General features: G+C 32.3%; 1 protein-coding gene across 1 annotated transcript; it reads left to right on the top strand.

Moving 5' to 3' along the window:
* On the top strand, nt 1–16,853 carry LOC137407771 (solute carrier organic anion transporter family member 4C1-like). The gene is made up of 12 exons (XM_068094153.1): nt 1–160; nt 2,301–2,419; nt 3,631–3,808; nt 5,727–5,903; nt 7,559–7,658; nt 8,692–8,810; nt 9,068–9,328; nt 10,946–11,138; nt 11,957–12,119; nt 12,651–12,823; nt 13,818–13,882; nt 16,327–16,853. The coding sequence occupies exons 1-12, from the start codon at nt 1–3 to the stop codon at nt 16,590–16,592; spliced, it is 1,974 nt and encodes a 657-aa protein (XP_067950254.1). The 3' UTR covers nt 16,593–16,853.
* The last annotated feature ends 4,872 nt before the right edge of the window (nt 16,854–21,725 follow it).

The raw sequence follows: 21,725 nt of genomic DNA, 5'->3' as shown, positions 1-21,725 counted from the left end.
ATGGAATTGACTGTGGCAAGTACTATACGCAGCAAAGAAGTGACAGAATTAGTCAATACATCCTGTGGTTACACAACAAAATGTCGACCAAAATGGCTGCAGAGATTTGCCAATGCAAAAGCATCATTGGTTGTTATCACACTTTTTGCTCTAATTCAAGGTAAGACTTTGCTTAAGTTGAGCAAACCACTAAACCTTTCATAGACTGCTTGTCAGTGAAGATGAGCAAATAATTGTGGTAGATTTTGACAGACTCAGTCAATAGTGAACCTTTAGTTAAACATGACTGATTTTCGGTTTTACATCTGAGAAACTACTAATTATAGTCAAAAGTATTCTTTATACTGGCTCAAGAATGCTTTAAGCCAAGTGTACCATCAATTTAGATGTCGAATGACATTATAACTGGAAGAAATAGCTATACTAGGCAAAGAGTAAAAAGGAGCATTTTGAGGCCTTGAAAGAGCAGTTGTGGAAAGTAGACAACTCCTTGTCATTTGTCATGTATTTATCTAAATCAAAAGATGTTGAATTAAAATAGGATTCTCGATTATTTGCAGACTTTCTAAAGATGTTGATGCTACAGACAAAAACCTTTACCATAATTATGGAGTTATAATCTTTGTGCATATTTCCAGATAAATAGCATTTTTATTTAATAAAAAGCTTTAAGTAACTTCATAACTAAATAAAGGTAATTGATGATATAAAAGGGCACAACCAATACATAAACAAAGTAAAGATTACTCAACTGAAGATTGGCTCAGTTTTCAGATTCAGCCACTGGCAGACCTACTCATTTCATCATTACAATTATGTAACTAATTTTATGTTAAGCTTCATGTCAGGTTTTTGATTGTGGGATGTCTATGGTAAGTATTTGAATAAAATTAATAACAATTTATCTGTCAAAGTCTACCCAAACTGTAATTTATTGGATGTTTTGCCTACACATTGTGATTTCTGTATGCAGACAGCTATTTTTTTGAAGTGCTTGGACCTTCTATGCTTTACAAGGTTTTTCGATTGTACCAAAATAGGCATATATACATAATTTATTTAATCTTTTAGTTTTTGAAAGTCCTGCAAGTTTTACACTGTTATTTTGTTATACAAAATATCAAATATTATCTTAAACTCAAGATCTATGCAAAAGTTGCCTTGTTATTTATAAACAATAGTTTCAAACAAATATTTTCTGTAAAATTTCTGGCAGTGGTATATTTGGCAAGCTTTTTGAACAAAGTTGATTTGAAAAACAAGTATTTTTAACAAATTAAAGATATCCTCAAAAAGTGTCTGTGGATTTAAAACAAATATATTTATTACAAACAGATTGATTTCATATGCCTCTTTTAGAGCAAACAAGGTGAGAGAGATCCACTAAGCACACACTGTGTGAAAAGGTTGTTCTAAAATGCTGTCATAGAAAGATAACTATATGGCTTACTAGTGGGCAGCTCAATGTAAAAATCAAAGTGGTGCAGCTTATTGTTTCTCAGTTAATAAGGCAGCATTGCTCATGATTGTTTACAGTCTTCTTTTGTAATGCAATATAAATACTGAATTGTTGGTAGATGAAAGAAACCGTAAAAGCAGCAAAATTGTTCTATTATAACAAAAAACACCTATGGCCATACGTAACACTTACATTAGAAATGACTGTATGTTATCTGCACGGCTAACTTTAAATCTAATAGTGTCTCACATCGTGCAAAATTTAGTTAATTTATGATGTAGTCAGAATTCTGTGAGTTGGCAAGAGCAAGACTACCAGCAATAGTTATAGGGTGTTTGTGTGAGTAAATGAACCCAGTCACTTTTTATGATATCCCGTGATGTAACACACAATTTGGTCCTAGGGCTAGAAATAACACATCTGCGCACTCTAAATATAGTAACAGACAAAAACTAGCAGTTTATAAATACCACGAGCTAGGATGAGTTAATAGTATTGATGGTCAGTGATTTGTATATAGGAGTTGCCCTTGCTTGATTATATTATTATGAAGTACTACTATACCATGTAGTATAATATATTTGACACGCAATGCTACATTAGTTTTGTAGTAGTTTTAAATTTGTGATCATATGGTGTATATTTATAATTGATCAAGATGTCAGGAAGAACAAATCACAAGGTACCAACAAATTTAGGAATGCCAGAAACTACATTGTCCCTTTAATATTGCAAAGTAAGAACACGTCTATTCAGAGCACAGTGGCTACATGTTGAAATGCTTTAGCAGGTGTCCAGAAGTTTCAGTCACTTTAATGCATTGTATCAATTCTAAATGTAGGGTTTGCTGCCAATGGAATAAATGGAAGCAATGCAGTGATGTACGAGAGAAGATATCAACTCACAAGCAGAGAAAGTAGCCTCATATTTGTAACTTTTGACATAACAGTAGGCGTTGTGGTGAGTTCAACTTTGATACAATAAATGGATCTAGTGATGGTAGAAGTTAGTATTTATGATTGCTCTGCTTTATCTTTTAATTTGAGTTCCTCTGTTAACTTCCTGAGCTTGTTGATTGAAAAGAAGTCTGTGCTCCTCAGGTACGGTACTTTGTGCTATGTGGCCATTCCTTTAGGCTCATTATATACCTAAGAGGTTAGAAAAACATGATAATCTTTTGCAGTTAGTAGAGGCTGTTATCATAACTTGAACACGTGTAAAACTACAATTCACATAGATATTGAGATAGCATAAGATTTGTGGTGACGATTTGTGATTATCTCTTCATTGAGCGCTTCAGTTTTGTGACAGTTGCTTACGTTTACTTGGTACACATGTTGTATATATTCTTTTTAAGTTGTATAATATTCTGGTATGGTTCATCTATGCTTTGTTGCTAAAGATCTGTATTTTCTATTTATGCATAAAATAATGTAGTTTTATACAATTTTAAGTAGTTCTGATCTCAAATTGAGTAGAACCATGTTTGCAATGTCTCTTAAACTTACTCTTGTTAAATTTTTTTGAATGGTCCCAAACCAGCAAATTGGGAGTACACTAAATATTACAAAGATCTTTTTTGACGGTCAATAAATTAAGCTAAGTCGATTTTTGAGTAAAGGCTGAAGAATCAGGCTAGATATAGCCAAGAGACAGCAGCAGATGGTAGCAAAAATCTTTAAGGTATATATACCCTAGCTGTAACAGCTCATGTAATCTACACAAGTAATGTACAAGTAATCTACACAATCGCCACTAGCATGACTGCTACGTGTTGACATTGTCACAATCGTCTATTGTTCTTTTAATCTTATAAACAGCATGTCACACTAACTTAACTCATTATATGACAGTTTTATGGCACCAGATAGAAAAATTTGACGGATACGTTGCAAATTATTTGTAGTTGTTTTATGGCCTAACGTGAAAAGCATTTTTATTTTTGAAATGAAATTATTGCTAATAAAGTACTATATATGTAATATGTAATATATATATTTGTTTAAATATATATATATATATATATACATATTATAGGGTTGTTCTGAGTTCACCCAAATGCTATTTTTCCCACCGAAACAATAATCTGCATTACAGTTCACATGTCTATTGTTTACTCAAAAGTTATACAAAATACATGGAATATGTTTAGCTTTTTAATTGCTTTGCAGGTGATTTTTATTGGATATTATGGATCAATTGGACACCAACCTAGAATTTTAGCTGTCAGCTCTCTGGTTATGTGTCTAGGGCTTTTCATGATGTGTCTGGCACAGTTCACTTCACCAATGTACCAACCTACTGGTGCAACAAGTCATGCAAATGTTTCTAGTCTCTGTCATCTAGAAAGTAAGTGTTGAATTTTCTATTCTGCTATTTAATTATAATCAAAAAAGTATTCATAGTTTAAAGATCAACCTTTTGAAAATTTTAGTAAATTTTATCAAAAAGTATAGGTATTTTTTATCATTTGCAATTGTTTTGAATGTTTGAGGTGATGTGATTGCCTCAATGTTTTAAGATAAAAATCAATATATCCGGATAGCAATTTAAACGCTTAGGTCAAGTGAAAGACAAAGAGACCCTCAGAATAGAGATGCGTAATGCTTCGACTTGAACGCAACTGATTACATCATTTTGCACATATTTGTCTTCTAAGCATTTTAATCTCTATAAAATTTTGTAGATTTTAATTTGAAAACATCTTGGCAATCAGCTCACCTCAAAAATCAAAAACAACCAAAGATAATCGAAAATTATCACTTAAAAAAAAGTCTATAGAAATGTTTTGCAAGTTCATCCTTAAACTTATTTAAAATAGACACCTTTGGAACCTTGACAGCTTTAAACAAGTTACAACTAAAATCGATGCTGAAACTAATTTGGATTTGCATTCGTTAGTCTGTCATTTTGTTCAAACCTAAAATTATAGCCAACTACTAACACATCTGTACGGCATGTATTAGTCTATGTTAAAATGCCGAACTGCCTTATTTTTTAAGATAACTAAACATAAATAATTTGTGCAATCTCTTTCAGTCATAATATTTAAACATTTAAAATTAATAAACCGATTCTAATGCATAAAAAATGTAAGTAAAGCAAAAATTGTTCTGGTAAAGCTCTTCTACCCATATAAATTGGTTGAAATTACTTTTGCTTCTAAATGAGAGGGTAACTCCAATGTTGGTAAGTGACTGCTGCTCATGATATTGCTGTTAATCTTCCTGTCTCAGCAAATTCAGATTAGCATGACCACCATTTGTATTTTAAAGCTAGTGTAAAACTGGACTCAGTTTTCCAAATTAGGTACAAAAGGTATGACTGGATGGAGAGCAAGAGTTGCCTAACCTTGCAGCAGCAAAGGCATACAACCCTAACTGCATACTACAACACCTTTTAGAACTTAACTCATCAAATGTAATAAAATAACTTTTCCCTAGCCTTTACCTTTGGAAGGAGTTATGCTCTTCTGATGGTAGTCTCATCACACTGTTGACCAAGTAGTATTTTATTAAAGCATTTTGGACTATCATGTTTTGAATAATTATGGTGATTTACAAGAAGCGATGCATGCATTTTCAAAATAAAGGTTGCATCAGGTAATTTGCTACTTCTCTGATAACTATTTCAAATCGTTTATACAAATCTTTATTCTATTGTACTGCACAATAGATGTTTTAGGAAGTACACAGTGATGAAAATAAGTATAAAGATTAACATAGACATCTAAATTGCCATTAAACAATGGACATACATGTAAATCACACATAATTATAACTTTTACTCTTAATTAATTAAACTTGATGAAAAAAAAATTTGTGTTAAAAGAGGTAGCAGCAATAAAAATACAGTAGAAATTTTACAGGTAATGGCAGATAACAATATAATGTGTATTTTTGTGTATTTTAGCTGTATGGCGTATATTACATAGTGAGAATTTTAAAGTTTTGCATAATTTGTGTTCTAGCAAATCATCGGGATAAAAAATTACACAAAAGAACATCAAAAAAATTTAAGAGTCGCATCGGTATTCTGTTGAATACATGAAACACACTCAAAGTGCTCTCAAACTTAAACACCTATTATTTTACAATTGACCTATGAGTGTACAGAACACAAACATATTTAGGATGTTCTTCAATCATTCGTAGCCTCACTGTCACTAAAAGAAACAGTTTTGGTGTTTCATTAATGTGCTAATATGTTTTAGCTTTCTCTTGATCAGCCGTGCTGGTATATTTTTGTTTTGCTGTTATACATGTAGATCCACTCTCCTCGGACTGCAGCTCAGGGGATGGTAGCAACTCCTATCTAAGAAGGTACATTTCTCTGCTTATTATTGGACAGATTCTAAATGGCTGTACAGGGGCAGCACTATACACCCTCTCTTTGACCTTTATAGAGTTGACCTCAACAGCAGCTCAGTCAGCACTTTATCTTGGTATGTAGCCTACATTTTTCATTTCGTAAATAAATAAAAAATTGATTCATGAGCTTGGTTCTAGATCTACAAAGAAATAAAATAGGTCTCAGCATTTTGGTTGGTTTTAGGAAATCGATTTACTAGTAGTTGTATTAACTGCTTAAAAAAACAGTAAATTAGCGTATCCTTTGATGATAGTCATCTTCATCAGCATTTTTATCAGTAATGAAACTATCCTGATGCTGCTGCAAAGGGTCTGCTTAGTTCACTGTCATTAAAATCGGAGTTGTCCTACTGTTGGAGAAAGGGTAGATAACCGCTACTTTAATATGTTTTACTCCACCTACTGAAACTAGGCATAGAAAAAGCTATCAGTTTTTTCAAAGCCCTGACAATTGATGCCAGAGTACCACAGAATGGGTTGATTGCTAAATCTTGGCTTCGGTAAAAAAGCCGGAATGCTTAACCAAATTAACATAGCTGTTGAAGCGAGGTGCAGTTAAAGATTCATTACAACATTTGGAAAAATCTAGTATATATATGCAATAAATTACATTGCTCTGCTACTTAATGTAACTAAATAGACCAATGATATTACTCAGATAAACACTAGCAAGATTTTTAGATATACTGCAGAGAAAATTAAAGGCTTTCAACTATCCATTGTTTTTTTTTTACGTTATCACACTGTTTGCACATGCGCTCGTCCACGAAAAAGCCGCCATTTTGGTAGAAAGCGATCGTCATTCTTTTGATTAATAGTATTTGTTGGTGTTGTTTTGATGCAAAAATAAAAAACTTGCAAACAGAAGTATTGTTTGCAATAATTAATTGCAGAAACTTCATGTTTTAACGATAAAAGTTGTCCGTAAAGATGGCAGACAACAATAGAATGACGTCACAAAAAACGAAGGATTGCTGTTACAATGCAAGATAAACAAATATGTGGAAAGATCTCACAAGATGCAAACGTGATTAAATTATCAACAAATCATAGCAAAAAACATAAATTGAGTTTAATTGTATTTTTAGATGTCCTAATAGTTTTTATTGTAACAAATTTAAAGTTGCCACTAGTAATACTTTGTTTGCCAACCACACTTAAGTTTTTTGACTGAATGGTAGCTTTTTTTAATGACCATAAATGACAATTATCTGGTCAGTTTTATTTCAGGCTTTAAAATGTTAATTTTTTATGCAGGAGACCAAAACTTGAAGTTTTGGCTTAATTATGTTAAAGCCAATCAGGTTATTTTTACTTTTAAATAAGTAACTCTGTGAAAAACATTGTGATAGGCACTTGAGGATGAAAAAATGCTCGCAACATTAACTGGTTACAAAATATTCAGGCAATCAATTGTAACTTTATTATTTCACAAATTATGTTACTACATTGAAATAATTATGATATTACCAACTATTAAGTCTTATAATTGCTGTTTAAACCAAAAGAAAAGTATCGGCACCAAAGCTGACAAAAATCAAGTGATCACCAAGACAGCTGCAACAAAGTCAGCATATGCTATCACATAGTTTATGCTCACCGTGCACAATGTAGGATGGCCTCAAAACTAACTTCAAAAAAGCAAATACTGGAACTTGTTTTCCTTACCTAATCCTGTGTTATGTTGTTTGAGTCCATTGATAAGTAGAATATGTTATTTCCCCTTCAGGAATATTCAGCAGTGGATCTGTCCTGGGTCCAGCTATTGGATTCTTAAGTTCTGGAGCTTTTCTAGATATCTATGTTGACTTTCCATCCAGTCCTCCAAAGTATGTATCTTCTCCTGTCTGACTGATCTTACAACCAACATGATAAAAGGCCAATGTCATATATGTTAGCCTTTACTCAAAATTTTGTGGTAGGCTAAAAAGCTGCTGAAAATTCTAAAACAGTTTTTGAAATCACTTAATAGTCTTTTGTTATGTACCATTATAGTGAGACACCAGAGAAATGCACAAAGTGGACAAGTCTAAATACACTTCAAGGATAAAATATAGTTAAAAACAAGTTCTGCTTCAGTCAGCATATGAAAAACAATAAATTTTCTGAATAGGAATGGTTTATGAGTAATAATTAATTTTTTGAAAACGGTATGTTGAACTATAATAGATGTTCTTTTTGGTTTAACTTTGAAAGCAAGGTAATGCTCTTTTAGAATGTTTCTTAGTATTCTCTTGTTTAAAAATTAACTACTAAATGCACTGATACAATAGGCTGGCATAGTTCCTAACTTGATCAATACAATAAATGATGTTATGTTGCAAATCTTGGCTAGATATGCTTCATCAGTACCAAAAATGGTGAGAGAGTGAGAGGGTTTATCTTAAATAATATAATAATGGCATGTATAAAATAGGAATAATGAATAAGCAATTAGAATGGGACTATAAAAAGTGAGTCACTCATAAGAGTTCTGACCAAAGATTTAGAGTAATGGTAAAGTATTTAGCTATTGCAAGCACATCATCAGTTACAACTTGTTGATTGAAAAAAGAAACTGCGAAAATGTTGAGTGCAAAATATACAGAATAACTGCAAAAATTGTTGTTTTACTGGTGTTTAAATTTGTGTCAGTATTGCATAAGTAAAGTACGTAGTATTTAGAAATCCAATTTTTACTGCCAGCATTATATTTATTTATATGTGTATTATAATTTATTTTATAAGTTATATTTAGATACTAGATGAAAAGTTTAAAGTTTGCTAGTAATTTTGAAAAAATAAATTGGTTTTTTTGCAAGTTGAATAACCTATTACGCTACAGCATTTGATGTTACATAAGTAGTTAGCAATATATTGCAGTGGTTTGAGTCCTGATGATCCAGCCTGGGTAGGAGCTTGGTGGCTTGGTTTTATCATCGCTATGGTACTATTAGTAATTGTGGGTTTACTACTCTTCCTGTTCCCTCCAGAGTTCTCAGGTTAGTAGTTTATTTTATTTTGTATGAGAAACAAACTTCTGAAACTTTTCAAGAACTTTTTAAAATCTCTCAAAACCTGTGTTACTGGTTAAAAGTTTTACTAGCTCATTCCTAAAATTATATGTTGTTAAAAAGCAACAGGCAGAAAATAACACAAGTTTAAAATTTAAATTAGCATATTTGGACTGAAACACTTGGATAGCTAACAGAATGGTTGCTATGTTAATATGTTTATACAGTAATAAGTTGTGTTTCAGATACTGCAGAGATAAAGAAAGCAAAAATATCTGAAGCTCATGACCATGGAGTATATGAACATATTAAGAATTCGGGGTTTGGACAGACATGGAGCCGTCTCCCTAAGACTACTTTATATCTCTTAAAGAACCCATGCTATGTCTTAATCTCTATAGCCAACTCAACTGACCTAGCCATTGTACTGGGGTTTGCGACTTTCTTTCCAAAGCTCTTTGTAGTTCTGTTTAACCTCACGCCAAGTTATTCTGCCATCTTGACAGGTAAGTTTGAAAGGTGGCCTATTGCTGAATGAAGTTTTGTTTCATTTAGCATTAAATTTAAGCTGTTTCCATTGATTAAAGGTTTGATGTGCGCTGTCTACTAAATGTAGTTATTGTATATACGCCATCCTGAATATGAACTAGATGACATGTTAAAACTTTTTATAGCCTTTCACAAGGACCGGGAAAGCCCTAGTAAGCCTTTTATCTTGGTAAAACGCTGGGTTAGTTCTTTTTAAATTTTGTGAATAAAATGAAATTTAATTTTTAATATACTTCATTTTCTATATACAAAATGAAAAGTCAGCGTGCATCAAGTCTAAATCCAAATAAAACAGGTTTCAACTTCATTTTGCTTGATCATTTTAAAGCTATATGATCTTTTTTAGAATAGGTACGATATATGATACGTAAGTAGACTAAGTAGTACTATCTATAGATGTTCCTAAAACTCAGTTACTTTATGAAACATTTTTACTAAAATGTGACAACTCCTAAGGTATAACTAAAAGTATTGTCAGTAAACAGCTTTCAAGCACCATTGCTGCTAAAAAGTTGTTACCTTATTTCAGATGTGTGAAACAGGAGGCTTCTTAGCATCTATATGTATCTATTTCTAATATCAATGTTTGAAGAAATTAGAATTAATTCAAGTTATTTCATACAGCAAAAATGCAGTTAAATATGTTAGATAGCTAAGTTACTTTTTAGCTCCTTCCAAACTGATTATTTACCAATTACTGTGGACACCTTGTTAATTTGTTAATGTACTTAATATCTCAACTCTCTTGCAGCATACATGCATAATATTATGATTGCCATGAATTGTTGAAATAGCAAACCCAACAGGAGAAAATAATGCAACTGACATGTATGAATAACTATCTGATTGATAGTTGTGCATCCTTATTCATTCAACACTTTCAGATTACTGACAAATCATTCATTTTAATGTTAGCTTGAGCAAATTCAAATCACTGGGTACCTTCAGGGTCTTTCAAAATCTCATGAGTAGATGACTACGTACAAAATTCCGAAATGTATAGATATTAACAACATGACTATGAACACTTTTATACACGAACAGGAAATATCTCATTGTATCATAGCAAAGGATAGCATAAATTTACACGATTTAACCTAAATAAAAATCTTCTAGTTCAGTCTTACGGCAAAAAATAGCTGGTTGAAGCTATTAAAAATTAAATTATCTGTAAACTCGAAATATATTGAAACGTATATGGAAATATTTAGCTGTTTTAGGTATGATTTGACTACAACTTACATCTTCAAAAGTAAAGGAAAACAACTAGTTGCGCTTTTAGTAATGTTGGCAGCAGATACTGTCAACAGTCTAAAGACCTAGAATCTAGGTATTAATTTTAAGTATTGAGAAATCCCGAAGTTTTAAGATTTTTGTTGTTTAGCTGCCATACATCTTGGTCTTCATATTACATAAAAATAAAAAAGCAGTTTTATTAAATCTCTGAAATTAAATAAAATGCAAAAGAATTTGAAAGGACATGTATGGACAAGTTTTTAACTTTGTTTGACACATGATTTGTATTGGCTAAGGAGTCTGGGGGTTGAGTTGTACCAATTGACTTTTTTTGGCAGGTGCTGTGGCAGTACCGGCAGCTGTGATTGGTCAATGCGCTAGTGGAGCCATAATCAAAAATTGGGACTTTAGTTTGAAATCAATTTTAAAATATTCCCTGATAGTATCAGCTGTTTCAACGTGCATGGTTCCCGTCTACTTGGCAAGGTGCCCAGATGTAGAATTTGCTGGGATAAATACTCATTATAACAAGTAAGTGAAGCAGACTGTAAATGGCTCACTCTCCATTGTGTCACTACTACATAGTTTCACTTATTGAGCTTCTCTCATTTGCGAAATAATTATGCCAAAAAATCTTTTAATATGGCTGGCTGATTGGCTTTTCACAAACAAGTCTTTCAGCCCACTTGTACAACTTCCTTCACTTGTTCCAATGCCGTGTCACTTAAAAAATATATAATAGGCTCACTATCAATAAATTGAATGTAAATAAAGATGCCCTTAATATGGTGTTATGGGAAAAAGTAAATACATGTATATTTACTCACATTTAGACTTTTAAGTAGTTGGCTTTCCGGATCAATTCATTTGCTTTATTGTCAGTGCTGAATTTATGGAAAATTTGAACAGTGTTGTTAATCATGAACAATATGAACACTTCTACTAAAAACATTACAAAAAAAAGATAACAGAAATATCATAGATGACTTCTTAACAGAAAGAACTTTTGCATTTGCTTCATTGTTTACGCTGAAGTTTTGTAAATTCTGAGCAGTGTTAAGAATCTTGTTGACTATGAGCACTCATATTAACAAACGCTAAAAGAAAAAACAGAAAAAATATAATAGAACTAACAAGGATGACTTCTAAACAGGAATTTCCGCAATTACTGATAAAAGACTTGCTATGTTTTTGGAAGAAATTGGCCAACAGATCTGTTTGATTTTTTTGCAAAAGTACATGAAGATAAATTAGTGTTTTAATGGGTTTTGCTATTGAGTTGAATATGTGTCATTGCTGTTGAGGTTTCGGTTGGCATTGCTAAGAAATTATCTTCTTCATATTTTTAGTAAAAATGAGCTGATAACTCCTGAATTGACAGCTTCATGCAATGATGCATGCGAATGCACCACAACTCTGTATGATCCAGTTTGTGCCGATGATGTGCAATATTTCTCTCCTTGCCATGCTGGCTGTAGCCAAGAAAGCTATGAAAATAGAGACGGAGTAAAGGTGAGCACAACAAGAAGTCTACTCCGATTCAATCTACATTTGTAACCCTATGTCCGTATTATCTATTTTTATCGCAAAGTAGCGATTAGTTCATGATTTCACATTCCAAAAATTACAAAATCTTTGAAAGTTCGCACTAACGGCACAAAAAATTAAACCGAGTTTAAATGAATATTTGAAAAGTTTAGAATTGCTGGATGCTACCCATTCTATAAGAATAAAGTATCATATTATTTTACTTTGACCAAACTTATGTATAAAAATTACAAAGTGCTTTCAGACACTTTATACAGGTTTCTATCTAAATATTTCTGCTTTATGTAGTTCACAATGTTAACAGATTTTCCATTTTCTTCTGACTGTGAAAACTATTCTGCTTATGAAAGTGTAGTAAAATGGTGTGATAATAGCCAAACGGTAGAGCCTGAGACCATTACATCATTACACAATTATCGGTCACAGTAAAAATAAACAAAACATTTTAGTTTTACCTAAAATTTATCCTATAATCCATTTCTATCTCTGCTGTAGGTGTTTCACAACTGCACCTGCCCTTTAATACGAGATGCTGGCAGTGGTGAGGTCAAAAGTGGCAGATGCGATGTCAAGTGTAAATTGCTATACAGCGTTCTTATACCTTTTGGATTCCTTCAGTTTGTCACAGCATTTTCACTGTCAACTTCAATGACAGTTGCATCTCTCAGGTATGGAATTGCCTTTTCTATGTTACTTCAATGCTTATACTTTTGTATTTTTACTGTCCCCTAATGTGTAAAATTATAGCCCCTTTACTTATCACTATACAAATTTCCCACCAAGATAATTGTTTGCACATTTTGATGCCCAAACTGTCCTTTTTTCTCCCACATGTTGCATTATGTTCTGACTATTTACTACACAATCACCACCTTGGCTTTAGAAATGTGTTCTCTATGAAAGGCGTTGAATTAGGTCATGGTACTCCAATAAGCATGTTTAGACCTTTGCACACTATTCTGTTGCGAAGATGAAAGAATTGTATGAAATTTACAAATTGATCATGCACTGTTGATTATAATTTTTGCTATGAAATATTTTTAAAATCTGTTGTTTAATACTAAGATGATAAACCTTACTAAAAGCAAGTTAGTAATTTTAACTTCTCTAATTAGTAAAATCTAAAACAAAACTGTTAGAAACTACAAAACTACTGCTATTGTTGCATTTTTATTTTAAGCCTACTATTAGTAATTTAAAATTACATTTAAATAACCTTTTTTATAATTAAATAAAAACATCTTAGTTGAAGAACATTCATTTATCTGTAACAATATTTCAACTGCGACTTGCAGCTTTGCCGTTGGCTACAATGTTTTCGAATTTGACCGAACTGCAGTTTGAACTTGTTCAATTTGTAAATGTTTGTTCAGTTGCAACAACCAATCAGGGCACATACGGATGTAGTTCAATTTTAAACGTGAAAAAGACAAGCGTATGCTGATAACCAATGAGGATGATGAATGTATTTGTGTGTGGAGTATCAATCATCAGTGTAGATTGGTCAATATGCTCCCTTAGGAAGCGAATTGTCAGTCGCAAAAGTTATCCCAAAGCGAATCAGAGGTTATCAACTAGTGTACACACAGTTTAGGAGCTTGACTTGTAACATAAGACATTTCAATGTTGTTATTTGTAACCAAGTTCCATACATGTTGACAGGGTTGTATCAGCAGAGCTGCGTACCTACAGCATGGCTGTGCAGATGGTCTTTCTAAGGTTTCTAGGTATGTAGGATTGTTCCCTTCTCTTTTGTTGTCCATCTGTCTGACGAATCAAATAAAACTTCTAATGGAACGCCACCTCTATTTGACAGACACTACGCTATAAGGGTTGAAAAATAGAATGGCATAGCTTTCAGTTAGAGATTTTACAGTAATTCCATTTTTATTCAGATTTTATTTAACTAGCAAAAAGCTTGTAGACATTCACAGTTGATATCAAATGTGTTAAAATGTATGCAAGAGCATTTTATGCTCACATGACATATTATGTACATATGCATTAACCGTGTTGCCAACTAACCGCACTAACCACATTAGTGTGTTGCCCGTTCATCTTCTGTTTGCACTACATATCATGATTAGCTGCCCTAACAAATGCATTATGAGTCTACTTTCTGTTCCCATTACATATCACATTCAGATCCACTAAAGAATTATAGGATGCCAGTTCACTTTCTGTTCACACTAGGAGCATGTTCAGATGTTCTAACAAATATATTGCATATTCATTTTCCATTTGCATTACATATCACACAGAGACACACTAAAATGTTTTGCTGATTTATGTTATAATGAATTAAATTAATAATTTTAGTGACATTGCATCTAAAAATGTAGTGCGATGAAACATAAATGAGTGCATAAACTCATGATCATTTTACAATTAAATCTGATACAAACTCTATAATAATACAATAAACCATCAAATTAGAACTTCGTCAACCCTTGAGCTACTAAATATCCAGCTATAAATTCCCCTGTCATACAGCCCGCGACCAAAGTGATAATGGAAAAAGAAAGGGTACTGCTGGTTGAGAAATGCAATATTAGCAGTCAAATGGCACTGCAGTGCAATAGGATAACTGCAATAGTAGCTGCAATGGTAGCTGTAATGTACTGGGTGTTATTATGTACAACAAACAGCATCAATGAAAGAAAAATATTATAAGTTTATATCTCTTCCCTGCAATAGGAGAAATGCAATATTAGAAGTAAAATGGCAAGCTGCTGTGTAATATACACAGTTTGAAAGTTGGTTGTGTTGAATGCAAAATGGTTTTGACAGCGATCTGTAACCAAAGTGAAGAAATGGGTCATGATCGCAAAAATTTAAAGTTATCTACACTAGCAGAGAAAAAAAATTCTCAGTTAATTTGAAAAAAAACTTGATTCCAGCTTAATTACAGCAGATTCTATGGTCAATAAACTGAATGCATGTTTACCATTAGTTCGAAAACATAGTTTTGAGAGAACTGGTGTTAAAGTCTGATAAATGAAAACCAATGCACAATTTTGTTTACATTTCAAAACGTCATAGCAACCAACATCAAGAAGTTGTGACATTTATCTAGATTTCTGTATTTATATCCAAAATGTTATGCTGAATTAAACAATCTAAACAGATTTTAGTTGGTTGTCATAGAAATAGATGAATATCTATAAAAAAAATGTAGGCCTATTACTTAATTTTGCAGATATTAAAAATGGCTTGGCAGTACCGCAATATTGGGCACAGCTGTAGCATCATCAACAAAATCTTTAGAAAAATAATAACAGTAACATATTGCGCACTATCGGCCACTATATACTTTGATCTTGTAAATTCGAATGACTATTTTTATAATTAAATCTTATAATAATCTTATGAAATCCAATAATTATTCTTATAATTAAATATTTTAATAATTTTGTAAGAATTGTTAAAAAGATATCATCATCATTTCCTTTATTTTCACTGCTTTGGACATCAGTTGGAATACCAAAGTACTCTTTATAAGTGTCCAAAATATCAGTTACTTTAAAATTGGCAAAAAAGAAACGATTACTTTTTAGTACTTCTACGCTAAAAACAGAAACCTTCGGCAATTGGACAATGCCATAGACTGGTGAAATGTGCATATTTTTCTGGTGAAATGCGCACGACTTAATTGTTCTACTCTCTGTCGCACGGCTTTATCGGCATTTCGTTGGCCGGTTTTCATTTTGATTAAAAAATGCTTGTCAAGTTTTATTGGTGATTTTAGGCCAAATTAATCTGTCTATTTATGTATAATCCGATCAGATGGGTAAGGTTTAGAAAATTGTCTACAAATTTCAAAGACTTGATAACATTATTGAATAGGTTTATATGTGTTTTGTATCGTTATTATACTTAAACAACTCCATTGAAAAATGGTAAAATTTGTGGACGAGATTTCGGTACAAGGGTTTGCGACGGTGTTGATGAATAATTTTCGTGAGTTGTGTGCACATGTGCATTTATCATAAAGCTCCCAAACAATCGCTTCGCTCGTGTTTGGTCGTGAAAAAAATTGGATTTCTTGAAAAAATAATACATAGAGTAATGTGAATTAAAGTCTAAAAACATGCAGCTGAAAATTACACCAGATAAAGACTTGAAATTCAATTTCATGCAAGCATACTTTACCAAATGCTCTTTATTACAGGTAGTGTACCTGGTCCACTGCTGTTTGGAGCCATGTTTGATGCTAGTTGTCTCGTATGGAAAGGTGGCTGTGGTTCCAATGGTTTGTGTTGGGTGTATGACACCAAGGAACTGACACTACGAGTTACATTGTTAACTCTTTCGCTCAAGTTTATCTCCCTTGTATGCACTGCTATAGCTCTCAGACTATATAAACCAACTATTTCTCAAGATGAGGCTAGCATGAACAGTGATGAGACTTCTTCTAGTTCCAAGTCTATCAAATGAGTTATCTTATTTCAATCTTTACAAATAACTTTAAGGTTTCTGTATATCTTTTTGTAGATTGCAAGTTGCGTAGACATCTCTTATCAATTCAAATTTTTTATGTTCTGATTTTAATGTAAGTACTCAGCGTGCACGCAAAATTCTATAATGTAAAACCAATCGATCATACACATCTCATTATGAAATATACATTCTAAAGGATTCACAAGGATTGACTGTAATGATGTAAATGTAATGGCTGTAAATGTGAAATCATTATTGAGTAATGGTTAAAAATAGTCTGTTCTGCTACGATTACAATAAAACATTATTTAGTTTACGATTATATGATTTTAGTTCATTTCAGTGTTAGCATCATAAGGCGAAAATATCGTATACGGTGGTATAGAAACCTATAGTAATTATCTAATGCAATCACTGGCTGTCAATAACCATCAAAATCATCATCATTAAAAATAGTAACAAAACAATGTGTTAACTAATTGTTAACAATTGTGTTAACAATGTGTTAGTAACTATAGTTACCTACAAGACCTTTAGTTAATTTTTTATGCTCTGCAAGAAAATGTAACATTACAATGTACCACGTGCAGAGTTCTTACTTCCAAAGACGTTTAATATATATGCTGAATCTAACTCATATGACTTTAGCTTACTGAAAACATACTTGAAGAATGTTTTAGTACGAATTTTAGCAAAGTTTCATCATTATTTGTTTGCAAACCAGTTTTTACCACAACAGATGACCTTGAACTGAGATGCAATCGTTCAACTTTAATTTCGATAGAAATTAGTGTTGGTATGGTTTTGCAAAAAGCAAATTAGCCCTGGTACGGTGAGGAGCAAAAAAATCATTGCGTTTCATAGAGTGAACAGAATTCATAGAGTTTCAACTAATTGGTCAATTTAGCGTTTGAATTTGGAAAAGGGATGTATATAGTAAAAGCTAAGAATTGTACGAGCCTTCGTACACTCGTGGTTAGACCATTGGATTACAAACCTGTGGTTGCATTCCATGCTAGTTCAAATCCAGCACGATGTGAGATTTTAGTAGCTTTGAGCAAACTTTGAGCTTGATATATATTATTGATGTATATTATTGATATACATTATTAATATAAACTATTGATCTATTATATTATTGATGCATATTATTAATACATAATATTAATACATATTATTGATACATTTTATTGATACATTTTACTGTTACATTTTATTGTTATATATATATAAATTCATACTATATATATATTTATTTTTCTTTTCTGTATATACATATATATATATATATATATACCAATGTAGCATGAGTATGTATATATATTTATATATATAAATAAATATGTATACATACTCATGCTACATTGGTATATATATATATATATATGTAGGCCTATATATAAAAAAGGAAAATAAATATATATATATATATATATATATATATATATATATATATATATATATATATATATATATATATGTATATATATAACAATAAAATGTAACAGTAAATTTTATCAATAAAATGTATCAATAATATGTGTCAATATTATTTATTAATAATATGCATATATATATATATATATATATATATATATATATATATATATATATACTCATGCTACAGACAGTACTGTTTCGGTTATTGAAGCCTCATCAGTGCGGCTCAGAGCTTTGGCAAGGGACACAAATCCCATTACCAATGAGAGTTGACTTCCTGCCATGAAACAACTAGGTTGCCTCACAGACTTTAAGAAAGTCAATGTGCTGGCACCAGAGTGCTCAAATCACAAAAGTGATGAGCTTTGCACGAAGGCTAGTAGTGCAGCACCTCTCACAGAGTGCTCAACCAAACCGAAGTAAGGGAGCATATACTCATGCTACAGACAGTACTGTTTCGGTTATTGAAGCCTCATCAGTGCAGCTAAGAGCTTTGGCAAGGGACACAAATCCCATTACCAATGAGAGTTGACTTCCTGCCATGAAACAACTAGGTTGCCTCACAGACTTTAAGAAAGTCAATGTGCTGGCACCAGAGTGCTCAAATCACAAAAGTGATGAGCTTTGCACAAAGGCTAGTAGTGCCGCACCTCTCACAGAGTGCTCAACCAACCGATATATATATATATATATATATATATATATATATATATATATATATATATATATATATATATATATATATATATATATGCACAAGATTTAATACAAGTCACCTAAAGAAAGCGCCAGCGCGAAACAGACCTGTCGTGACTCCATGGTAAAACATTAATCTGGAAGAAAGATAAGTAATATTAACCTATTCCAACACTTTAGTTAGTTAAAACACTCCGCACTTTTTAGAGCGTAGAGTGCTGTTAGCAGTAGGCCTGGCCACTTATCTATTATATATATAAATATATATATATATACATTATTTATATTAGTATGCTGGTAGTCTCGCACGCCGTTAGAGATCGTTATGCGTAATAACTATGTGCACAAGTATTCTTAGATGTAAAAGGTGGTTGAGTTGTGTAGATGGTAGCACGCTTAGCTGGGAATCCAAACATCGGAAGTATGATTTTGGTCCAGCGCAATCTTTTTTTCTAACACTATATATTTGTATATTTAATGCCGATAATTAATAGTTCCAAGATTTTAGCAAAAGTATTAGGCTGTTTTTTGTCCAGACTTGTTGATATAAATAGCTTCCGTGATGAGAACCAGTATAGGAGTTCTTTGGCTGATAGCCCATGTTGTTGATGCTGTTTGATTTTGTTTGCTATTCTTGTAACAGTTTTTTCTCATTGCTTTTGCTGTTTTATCAAGTAAGAAGTGAAGTTGTAGATGGTTTCAGATATTTTCTATTTTTAGAAGCTTCAAGTCTATCAAACGTTTTCGTTCTATGTATTCATTCATTCTATTTTTATTGTAGATTAACAGGCGTCAAAAATCGAACCAGTGTTATTATTCATATAGGAATAACTGTTATATAATGACAACTATTACTGAGGGTTATTTTCAGTTTATATAAATATATTCAGCAAATAACTAATCATAGCTATTCTCCTAACTTCTTACCAACCCTCTGCATATATTTGTACTAGAATAATCTATTTCACCTCTTGGTGACATTGAAAAGATTTCCGGCAATCAAAGATGAGCTTGAATAAGATTTTATTAGATTCCATCAGAAAATATTGATATTTTTTCATAATTTGCAATTGTTTTCTATGTTTGAGGTGAGTTGATTGCATTTAATCATTTACTCTTAGTGTTTCAAGATTAAAATCAACATCACTTGACAGCGGTTAAACGACTCATTGTTACAAAGAGACCAATGAAATAGAAACGCATAATGCTATATCTTGAATGCAATAGCCAATAGCAACGATAGCAACTAGTGAAATCATTTTGCAAGTATCTTTGTTTGAGTAATTTAACTGCGATCAAGTTTTGTTGATTTTAATCTTAAAACATATTGGCAGTCAGATCACCTCATGCATTAAAAACAATTGTGAATGATGGAGAAGTATTGATACTTTTTGATAAAATCTACAGAAATTTCGTGCCAGTTCATCTCGTTTGTTTAAGTGTAACTGAACTTAAAGGTTTTATCAAAATACAACTACTTCACAAAGCATAAACAAACCAAAGGTATGTGTAATCATGTTGGCACCAAGGCACAAAGGTGATGTTCCTTTGTGTTTATCAGTGCTTTTAAACACTGGCCTCCGTATCTGCTCAGGTAAAAATAATCTTACCTCAACCATCTGTTTTTAACCATAATTCATCAATCTAAAAATGTTGCCGTTCCATTTGTGTGTGACATATTTACCCATTTATTAATCAAGAAGCTAAAATGCCGGTCAGAGCTAATTACTTGATATAAACTGGTGCAGAACTATTTTTTGTGGCAAAAAATTAAATATTAGATGGAAGGGTGGTAGATGTATGACAACACTAGATATAGACAACAATTCTATCATAAATCATTTTTATCATTATCTCCACAATCTAAACTCCAAAAGTACATGCAGGTAGTTGGTACATCAACACTCATAATTGCTATTTTATAGACCAAAAGCAGAGTCTAGCAAGAAACCATGTGTTAGATGAATAGATAGAAATATGGAAAGGCCAGAAAACGATATTCAAACATGTTTTCACAACTAAAACTAGTATAGTGGCAGTCCTGTGTTAAAGATCATCAGGTGTAATACAAATGTACACAATTATTCCTAAATGAGAAAAGTATTTGAGTGGCCTAGTGATGACGCGCTTGCCTTTGAATCTGAATATCTTAGTTTACTTCCTGTGTGAACGAGTTTTTCCCTAACACTCTTAGCATTTCATCGGACTGACAGAGGGACAAACAGACAGACAGATGGACTGGCAGACGGACAGACACGACTATTACTATAGTAAGTATGATAAGGCACTTAATGCTGTCGCTTCACGGCTTTGTTGATGAAATCGTTTTACAATGTTACCTTAGAACGACACTCTACAATGTTTATTTACTACATTATTTTACCCCTCAAGTGCTGTATGCAGTAACATCATAGAGCCACGTTGCTAGGTATAATGTTGCTCTATGATATGATTATGCACAAGCACAGTACAGCTACATAGAAAAACGCTACTGAAATTTTACAAGGTTTACTAAGTAATAAAATCTGCATGCTTGGATCTGCACCACAAATTAATTATAGATTTGTCTCCCTTGGTATGCTCTTCGCCCGATAGAATGTTGAGATGCTGACAACTACACATTGCAATTGCTGACCTTGCAATTCTTCACATTTGTGTATTCACACATGTAGCAAAAATTTTAGATTGTTTTTGTACAATGTATGGCTTGAACATCCAAAATAATTTAATAAAACAAAAATAAAATTAAGCTAATAACAAACTTTTTTACCTTGAAACTTTAAAACGCTGATATGCTATTGCTTGTATTAATAGACAGCGGCACACTAAAGAGTTGAGTTTTTTAGTAGTGGTTATCTGAAAAGTTAAAGATAAATTTCCACAGATTTTCAGGAGACTTTATCAGAAAGAATCAGACTTTTTCTACGATTTTCAATTGTTTTGGATGTTTGAGGTCATGTGACTGCCAGGATTTTTCAAGGTATAATCAACAAA

This window comes from Watersipora subatra, chromosome 11 (assembly GCF_963576615.1).
Source record: "Watersipora subatra chromosome 11, tzWatSuba1.1, whole genome shotgun sequence".
NCBI lineage: Eukaryota > Metazoa > Bryozoa > Gymnolaemata > Cheilostomatida > Watersiporidae > Watersipora > Watersipora subatra.
The sequence above is the reverse complement of the archived record's forward strand: the minus strand, read 5'-3'. Positions and strand labels throughout refer to the sequence as shown.

Bases quoted from the DNA above. Each gene is read 5' to 3' on its own strand.
- LOC137407771 (XM_068094153.1), top strand. From the start codon at position 1: ATGGAATTGACTGTGGCAAGTACTATACGCAGCAAAGAAGTGACAGAA. The intron at 161-2,300 runs GTAAGACTTTGC...TTCTAAATGTAG, and splicing joins ACTTTTTGCTCTAATTCAAG to GGTTTGCTGCCAATGGAATA. The intron at 5,904-7,558 runs GTATGTAGCCTA...TTTCCCCTTCAG, and splicing joins TCAGTCAGCACTTTATCTTG to GAATATTCAGCAGTGGATCT.